Here is a 9,333-nt window from a genome sequence, read left to right on the forward strand (position 1 = left end):
TTTTGGGGACATCATTTGAAATTGGGAAAAAGTAGAATTTGGAAAAAAGGTTATAAATTGCAATATATCGCAGAATACTGCAATATGTTTAAAATTGCAATAATATCGTATCGTGGCATACGTATTGTGATGCTATCATATCGGAGGCGTCTGGTGATTTCTACCCCTAATGTAAGTCTGACGTTACAGAGCAGGTTTCAACAATAAGGGTTGCCCGATGGCCCAGGGCCAGTAAAACGCTACTTCGGGCTATTAAATACACAACCCACTTGCCCGTTCGGGCGTCATTGTGTCATTGTGGAATGATTTGAATGTGTCGTGGTGCTTGACGTTTGACATTTTTTTACGCTTTGAAGCTTTCAAGGTTTTTACCTTTTGTCCGATATTTTTTGACATTTTTGTTCGTTTATATTTTAAACTGGTTGACATTTTGTTACTCTTTTTCTACGCCTTTTCAAACCATTGACGTATTTTTTTCTTTCCGTTTTTGACGCTTTATGACATTTCTTTTGCACTTTTTTTCTTCCTCCGACAAAACAATTTCAATAGGGGCCTGGCAAAATTGACTTTGGGCAGGTAAAAATATTTTCCACTTGCCTGACCAGACAAGTAAAAAGAAAACAACCTAAATGTTAAACCCTGCAGAGGGAAGACATTCTCACCAAATCAAGTTTCAGGTGAACTGCAAGTTGTCCTGACTGAAAGTCATTCCGCTGCCAAGAAGGCAGCAGGGAGACGAGAGTCAAGGGCAGGTGAAGCAGTCAGCAGCTCCCCTCAGGGAAGCAGAGCTCGATGCCAAGTAATATCAGAGTGCAGAGAAGATTCAGTTGCATCATATTCAGACAGGAATGATATGACCCGAGGACCTCCACTGATGTAATAACTGCAGATACGATTAGTGGTGTTCGTCTCATCCACCATCCACCATCGCTGTGAGCTTTAAATGAGAGCACCTGAATTACATGTCCTGCTGTATTGTTGGGAATAGTCAGTCTGTGCAAATTGAAGTGTCAATAATCTCCAGCATAATTACTTTTTGATGTTAATGTTATAATCTCCAGTTACTCTTCTCCCTGCATTCTTCAAGCTCTTCCTTTCAGTTTTGCTACAACCTTGAGACGATCGTTTTAGGACAGAGTTTATTGCATCTTGGTTACCAGAGATTTCAACAGATTTAATTATTCCATGTCCAGTAAAATTTTTGTCACGTGAGGTCAACCGTATACTACTACTTAGTTATTTTCACTATTTTGTGGCAAAACATGGAGTGATAATCGAACTACAGTAAATGTCCCGGATGCTTGACACAGAAATCTACTGAGAGCGTTTTACAATTGAGTGCAGGGGGTAGAGGGCATCAATATATGCATTTCATACTGAACTGCATATCACTACACAACACAACAGCATACTGTGCATGTAGAAAAACTGTCTTGAAAGACTAAACTTCAGTTTAACAAAAGACTTTCAAAAAATGTTCAAATTGTTCTGAATGTCAGATACTGAAGGGGGAACAGCTCACTGTTGCTATAGTTAAAAAAACAAAAAAAGAAAACACGCCATTTCTAATTAATTCCTTCTAACTTCTGCTAAAACAACGTTGCCGAAATCACAACCAGTTTTCAAAACCGTTTTCACAGTGGATAAGAATCTCATGTATTTAACTCAGCGGCGAGAACAATTAAAAATTCATATGAGAACCTGAAAAAGCTGCATTGATGTTGGATTTGATAAACTCAGTGCAACAGACTCTGTGTATCAATGTTTTTTATTCTCATAAAGGAATTCCAGACTGAATGTTTATTCCCCGCACTGGCTGGACTTAAAACGAATCTCTGCCAGTAGAATCAATATCACTTACTCCAGAAAATACACGGTGCCATGGATCTCTTGTTACCGGTGGATTTATTCGTCTTAATTGCACTTCAGTCACACTCGCTGTCATCAAATCCACCATCGAACTGTTCCAACATAACAACGTGCAGAGCACATATTCGCATCGCACAAACTATAAATATTGACGAACGAAACATAAAACACATAAATAAACCATACCTCTCTGGCTGTACACTATGGCTGCACACAACCAAGAGGGAATGAGTGCACTTGAACAAAAATAAAATCTTTTAAACGGGCAATATAACCTTTTAACTTATAAGCGGGTATAAAACTTCTACCGAACATTAAAAGTACTTCCTGCATAGTGTTTATTCAAAACAAATCCATATTTATGAATATATATCAAATAATATATGTAAATAAAACATCCAATGGTGACATAAATATTGGCAGCATATTGACATTTCAGGGGTCATTTAAATGCCTCTAGCACTGCAAATCTGGCATCTCCGAGCCTGGAAAGTGTCACACATTTTTTGGGAGTTTGCTGCTTTGCTGACTGCAGTCTTGTTGAAATGCCCATCGTGCTGTCACTAAAACTCGGTCTGTCCTTCCCCATAGGCCCGAGTCACAGATCTCAAGTCTTGCGTCATCGTTTTGAGGATTTTCAGAGACATGTGCAACCGACTGGCTGGGTGGCAGCCTCTCAAAGGATGGGTAGGTGACGGCCGCAGAATCCAAACGGGACCTCATGATCTCACATTCAGTAGAAGATAAAGTTAAAACAAACTGTAAACTGCACAAACACCCCAGTGTTCTCTCAGCGTAAACCAGACAGAATGGAAAACAGGAGTTTAATAAGTTTATGTCCCAGGCTTTAAAACAGCTTGTTTTGCCTCCTGCTGTGTACGGTATGCAAGCATTGTGTCCCAGGACCACAATCATGACTGGAATTGATTAGGTTTATGCTGTGTTGAATGTCCTCTGTCTGTATGACCTCTGTAGCCTCTGGAGCTGATCTGCGAAAAGGCCATAGCCACCTGCAACCGGCCGCTGGGTCCAGGCGAGGCCCTGCGTCGCGTCATGGAGTGCATCGCCTCAGGGATCCTTCTGCCAGGTCAGTGATCAGTGCTTCACAACAACCTCCAAGCTCCGTTTGTTGCATTTTCTCTCGTCTGAGCTTGAGGCTAGTTTTACATTGTTTGTGAAGCCAGGTTTACAGCCCATAAAAGACATGGTGAAATTTAGAGGCAAACAGATTTTATAGGAAGATATTAACAGAGTGGAACATGTGTAGCAATCTCCTGATTGAACTTTTCTGCTCAAGTTTCCTGTTAGGAGAAAAAACTGTACAGCTAAATTGTCAGAACCCATTAATGGACCAGAGAAAGAAAAGAAAAGAAACAGAAGTTCCGGTCTGAGTAAAATGACTTGGTTCCAGCAAATGTCTGTAGTGTCTGTGTTTTTATGGTTTAAGACTTAAGTGGAAAAACAATCCAGCAATCAGATTTGCACAGATAACATAGCTGTCAGATGAGTCAATAAGGTGAGTCTGAACTCCTGACCAGGACTGGAAATAAAGTTGGGCAGTTTGAGGACTTGAAGAACTCCTAAGGAGGCAGAGCCAGACACAGGTTTTGCTTCCCATCTTTTAAGAAAAGATAGGGTGTGCTCCACGGTGCGGAGGGGAATAAAAGAAGGGGCTGAGGACACAGCTCTGTGGTGCTCCTGTGCTGAGGGTCAGCAGTGAGAAGAGGTGTGGTTGTCCACTCTCACTGTCTGGAGGCGGTCTGTCAGAAAGTCCCGTAGTGTTTTTAGGCCCTCATCCTTGACAAGCCTGGTTGGCACTTTTGTAATGAACGCTGAGCTGTCCACAAACTGCATAAGTCGTTGTCCCTTCCAGGGGGGAGAGAGCATTGTGTAGGACGCCAGTGATGGCGGACGTAGTTGCTCTGTTTGGGCGGTATACAAATAGCAGGGTGTCAAGGGTATGGAGGAGCATGGGGCAGATGAGGGATTTTACCAGCCTCTGAAAACACTTCTGGCTATAGGGGGAGTGCTATGAGGCGCTAGAGATTGAGATTGGCCACATTTTGTTGTTGGGAAAAGGGATGATGGTGGTGTCATGATCCAATTTTTGTGATCAGTGCATCTATTATAAAATGTGGTTTCCCTACAGAAGCACTTTTCCAAAAGGGATTCAACATGCTGATGTCATGAATGATATGAAGCAGCTGTTCATCACTGCCGAGTTCTTAAAGAAAACTCTCATTTGGTTGCATTATGGGTTGTTAACTTGTGAAAGAGAGCTAAATCACAGCAGTTTTGAATAACACAATACTGAAAGTCTACGCTTTTTTTTATGTTATGTTTTTTAGAAAAGCTGTTTACCACTCCAGGGCATCATCAGACTCTGCTGCTTGTTTCACTTTCATACGTATGTTTAAAAAAGGAATCAGCCCAAGGATGGAAAAAGTAAGCAGGGGAAAAAAAAGAAGCAAAATCCGTGTTTTATTCTTAGGAGAAACAATTAGAAACATTTTAAGTGAATGTGTTTTAGGACAACCTGGTGTTTGCCTGTAACCTCCTTACACACAGGGCGTCCTACTGATTCATGGCGAGGATAGCAGACTGTGAAGTGTCACCAATGATGCAGTGTAGTATCACCTACACTCTACACAGTGCATTAATTGGGGTGCAGATCCCTTCGGGGCACTCTGAGAGTGTTCCAGTTAATTCACAGCAAAATGGATCATGGTCTCATATATTTTTTACTTGTATTTCATTCAGTAAAAGTTGGTGGAGTATGGTGTATTTTACAAAGATTTACTCGACTTTCCAAACCGTGTGAACATTTATCCTCTGAGATTTTTATTCTAAAGCGGTCCAAGTGAGAAAGGATTCCTGTTCAGCTCTAATAAATAGAATCCTTCCCCATTTGATCAGTGCAGAGCAGCGAGTTAGCCTTTGTGATGTATGATTGGATTTTTTAAAACCTGGTTCAGGGTTGCCCTTAACATTTGAAATGGTAGATTGTTCTGAATGCTCTGAATCATTGATGTTACTTCTGCATTAAGAGTGTCCACAGAAGGAGTCACGCAATTATTTCTGTGTGTTTTCCTGTCAAGAGGAATGAAAGTGGGTTCAAAGTGTGTGTTTCTGTTCGGAGGACTTCTCCCTTCTCCCCGTCTTAGTTAGAGCCTGTTGGGTTTTTTCTTTAACAGGAGGTCCAGGGGTTCACGACCCCTGTGAGCGGAAACCCACAGACGTCCTGTCTGACCTCAGCGCCCAGCAGGCGGACGCCATTACACACAGTGCACAGGTCAGTCCACTTTACCCATCAGCCCCTTCTGCTGCAGTCAGTATCGTCTTCTTCTTCTTCTGCAGTGATGAATGTAAAATCCTAAACCAGAAGAAATTGAATCAGCTGTGTAATCTACATTATAATAGGGCTGCAGTTTGTAATTGCATTAATTTTCAGTTAATCAGTTAATAAATGTCTTGTTTAGTTTATTCCAAAGCCCAAAGAGATTCCTTTTACTGTACTGTAAGATGAGAAAATGCAGAAAGTTCAGATTTGAGAAGCTGGAACCATCCACTGTTTGTTTGTCTTATTTAAAAAAAGCCGCTGCAGCACCACCAGCAATGTGGGAGGAGTAATTGACCTGCCAGTCGCAGCTGGCAAGATTATTTCCCATTGGATATTGTGCAAAAGAGTTTTGGCATGACCGGCCAAGTGGCAATTATCCATGGTATTGGTTGGTTGGAGGTTAATTCTTGCATGTTTTGTTTTGTGTGCATGATGAAAAAAAAAAAAAGCAGGAAAAGAAAATCAAATACAAAATTAAGACAAAAAAGAACAGACAGTATGTCCGTCTAATCAAAAGCTGTTGATATAACTTCTTTGCCTGAAGAGCGCCTGAAGAAAGTTTGCTTTCCTGGTCACGAAAAGTATTGATTTCGTAAAATATCTATGTCAATATATTTAATAATAAAGTACACCTCAGGCTTGATTCAGCAAAAACAGCTCAGAGGTTTAAGGTAAAGCTTCACTATTTTAGTTTTTACTTATTATTTCCAAAATAGTCGGTCTTGCTACTGTAGATCTAGTAGTTTGACGAGATACCTTTGTTTTTAATTTACTGGAGGTTTAGTTAAGGCCTTGCTCAAGGGCTCTTTGTTAGTTGCTGTTAAGGAAGATGGGAACATTTCCCATCTACATTATCCTTTCTGCTCCAGGGGCATGAACATTAAAAGCTCCCATTAACAGGCTCTTGTTTCTGGCCTCTGGACCACAGCTGGCCAAGTCTTAACTGGTCCCAAAAGGAATGAATTCAGTCACACACACAATCAAAAATATACCTTAAATTACCTTCAATTTCAGTTTGGGTTTGAAAAAAACCAACACCAAGAATTGTGAAAACAAAAGTTTTCTCAGATTCAAATCTCATTTAGAGAGCCAAGTTGTGAATCCAAACTCTAACAAACTAACAAAAAGTGTAGTACTGAGGTTGAGTTTATCCCTGGAGGTGAATTGATGTAAAGCCTACTTTTTTCATACTTACTTTTCAGACTTTCCTAACTAATTTTTTCATTTGAACTGCTGCTTTATGAACGTTGTGTTTACATCCCCCCTCCCCCCGAGTACTATAAAACTTCCCTTCCTGTTTTCCTGCTGTAAAAGCAGATGCAGACGCTTACTTAACTGAGCGTAATCGTTAGCTAGGCCTCAGCTGTGCGACTCGTGAGACCACTTCCACACCGCCCACTGCACCAAAGTCAGCAATTCTTTCAGGAAACCGGACGAGTAACACTGATTGAAGGAAGGTTATTTGAAGCGAGTCCTCGCCAACCCCGGTGAAGCTCTGAGCCTCACGTCAGTGCTATAAATAGCTGAGTGGTTGCAGAAGGCCGGACTCTGACCTCGGATAAGGAGCCCCGGAGTGCAGCGCAGACTTGACAAATAGGCAGGCTAATTAGCCACCTAATGAGCGTGGGAACATTCCTCCCCGCTTACACCACCCCAACACTACTATTACTACTACCACCAGTGCTGTTTCTACTGCACATCACAGCGCATGGAACAACAAAGTCTGCCCCCCGGCGGGAAATGTGGGTTCATCGCTGAGAAATATGAAGACATCCTTAAATTAAATTTTCCTCCCTCTCTGTTTCTGCCTTTGTTTTGCTCTATGGGAATATTTTTTTTCTTGTTCTTTTTCTCCTTCGATTGTGCACACTGAGTGTTTATTCCTCCCCTCTATAATGCATGAAGTTTCTCCCAACAGAACTAGTGGGTTTACGCAAATGTTGGGCCTCTCCCTTAAGTTTCCTCGATAATTAAACCACATTGATTGGAGAATAAATTATATTGTTGTTGCCTGTTTTCCTCCTGTGTGCCAACTTCAGTTGCTTTATCAATACAGTGGTGTGTGTGTGTGTGTCTGTGTGTTTGTGTGTGTTTTACAGCATGCGTTACGCCTCCTAGCCTTTGGACAGCTTTACAAGATCTTGAATATGGATCCTCTCCCCACCAGCAGGCCCTCACCAAGGCTGTTAGAAGGTTTGTGTTCAGTTGAGTGTATGTTTGTGCATTATTTCCGTTTTCTTTGTGTACCCATGTGTGTCTGCATTTGTATTCCTATTTTTATTTCCCCGCTGTATTCTACTTTATCTTGTTTCATTGCCTCCCTGTAAAGGCGCTTGTGTACTCTTCTGTTTAGACACTGTGGAAAAAGATGAGGATGCGTGTGTGTCTTAGTGATGGTGCAGGTGATTTGTGCGTGTGTTTGTACCCTGCAGGCGGCTGTCAAAAGCGGCTTCGGGAGGATGTCGGGTCAGATGACAGAGATTTCATCAAACGGATGAAAGGTGACTTTGACCGTTGACTCGCTTGTTTCAAAGAATCACAGTTTGCTCAAAGGATCTAATCCTCTTCCTCTCACCTCTGAAACACAAGACATACTACAGCTGACTAGTGAAGAATACAAAGAACCAAGGGCACACTGATATACTGTATGTTGCCTACGGTAGCCTTACATTAAATACTGGGTTATTCTCCGATTGCAATGGTCACTAAATTCAACCTTTGGTTCTACATTGCGTGCATCAATCTACAAACTGTATGTTCTGCGTGCAGCTGTGTTCCAAATACACAAACTGTTACAGCCCTATGGTGTTTCTGTATTGTTTTGGTGAAATTCATTATTTAGTTTTGAGTACTCTTTGGTTTGTTTGGAGTCCACATCCCGTTTGTGTTCTATAATGCTCAGAATGCTTTCAGAATGCCTTTACACCATTATACCATTGAAAACTGTGAATTGTCTTGAATGGAAACGGCAAAATATTACATGCAAGCACACAATACCGGATGTCAGGTCTTAGAATTAGAAATCTGCATTTGGTCAATGCCACATCACAAGGAGGCTGACTCCCCAGGAAAAGTGTTTGTCTCTTTACAGCTGATAAGTGGATATTGATTGAAGTATTTGTCGCTAAGTTGTAGCTAATGACAATGACAAAAGACTGTGTGTGTGTGTGTGTGTGTGTGTGTGTGTGTGTGTGTGTGTGTGTGTGGGTGTGTGTGTGTGTGTGTGTGTGTGTGTGTGTGTGTGTGTGTGTGTGGGGACTGTAAACAAGGGGCCTTCTGACAGGCTTTGTGTAAAAGGTAGAAAAGTGGCAGAGCCAGTGGAGCCGAAAGAAGCGAGCAGTGAGGCTCAGCTTTTCTTAGAAATTAGGACTCTCTCTGTTTGAGGATCAGAACGGCCTGACAGGTTAAACCTGCTGTCAGACGGTATTCACTTCAATCTCTGCATCAGAGAAGAAAAAGTATCCTGAATCGGTCTGGATGTGGTCATTTGTAGGCCAGTGTTTGAAAATTCAGCAGTCATGTCTTATACCCCCACAGGATTCTATAAGGAATCCGGTTTAGTGCATTGACTTGCCACCAGCTTGCTGTATCTCAAAGTGGCATCATTCACCGTATCACCGAGCTGCATGAAAGAGGTTAAAAAAAAAGCTGTTTAAATTCTTCAAGGAGCAGTTGCGGCAGTGGCTTTTAAGTGAAATGTTTCCTCGAAGCAGAACATTGTGTGATGTTATCAGATTGCAGAATAGCTGCAAGTGAAAAAGGAGGAAATGAAGCTGTTGGGGCTGAAAGTAACATTCAGAGGTTATCAGGAGTCAATCTGCTCCTGTGTTAGGTTAGAAAAGGTCTGTGTGTCAGTGTCTTAATGGCAGTGTCACCGTCAAACTGTCCATCAACGCTTCACAACCATCCAGGACATAACAGAGAGGTTTATTTAGCTCACTGAGCTGTCAAGTGAGATTCTGTTTTTGTCTGTGTGTGTGTATGTGTGTATATAGAGATAGATAGATAGATATAGATAGGTAAGACTGTTGATCCCTAAGACAGGCTAATAAAAGGCTATAATTGTTTGAGTGAAAATAATAATTTAGAGGGGTAATTAAAAAATTATATATATATATATATAT

General features: G+C 41.4%; 1 protein-coding gene across 3 annotated transcripts in view; it reads left to right on the forward strand.

The window, feature by feature from the left end:
- LOC116689165 (spermatid perinuclear RNA-binding protein) overlaps positions 1-9,333 on the forward strand; it is an 88,229-nt gene that overhangs the window by 63,362 nt on the left and 15,534 nt on the right. For all 3 annotated transcript variants that reach the window (XM_032515581.1, XM_032515583.1, XM_032515582.1), the window contains exons 7-11: positions 2,461-2,556; positions 2,845-2,956; positions 5,064-5,161; positions 7,309-7,402; positions 7,642-7,710. In XM_032515581.1, coding sequence (XP_032371472.1) covers positions 2,461-2,556; positions 2,845-2,956; positions 5,064-5,161; positions 7,309-7,402; positions 7,642-7,710 — 469 coding nt within the window. The remainder of the gene's footprint in view (positions 1-2,460; positions 2,557-2,844; positions 2,957-5,063; positions 5,162-7,308; positions 7,403-7,641; positions 7,711-9,333) is intronic.

The sequence above is a fragment of the Etheostoma spectabile genome, chromosome 5, assembly GCF_008692095.1.
Source record: "Etheostoma spectabile isolate EspeVRDwgs_2016 chromosome 5, UIUC_Espe_1.0, whole genome shotgun sequence".
NCBI lineage: Eukaryota > Metazoa > Chordata > Actinopteri > Perciformes > Percidae > Etheostoma > Etheostoma spectabile.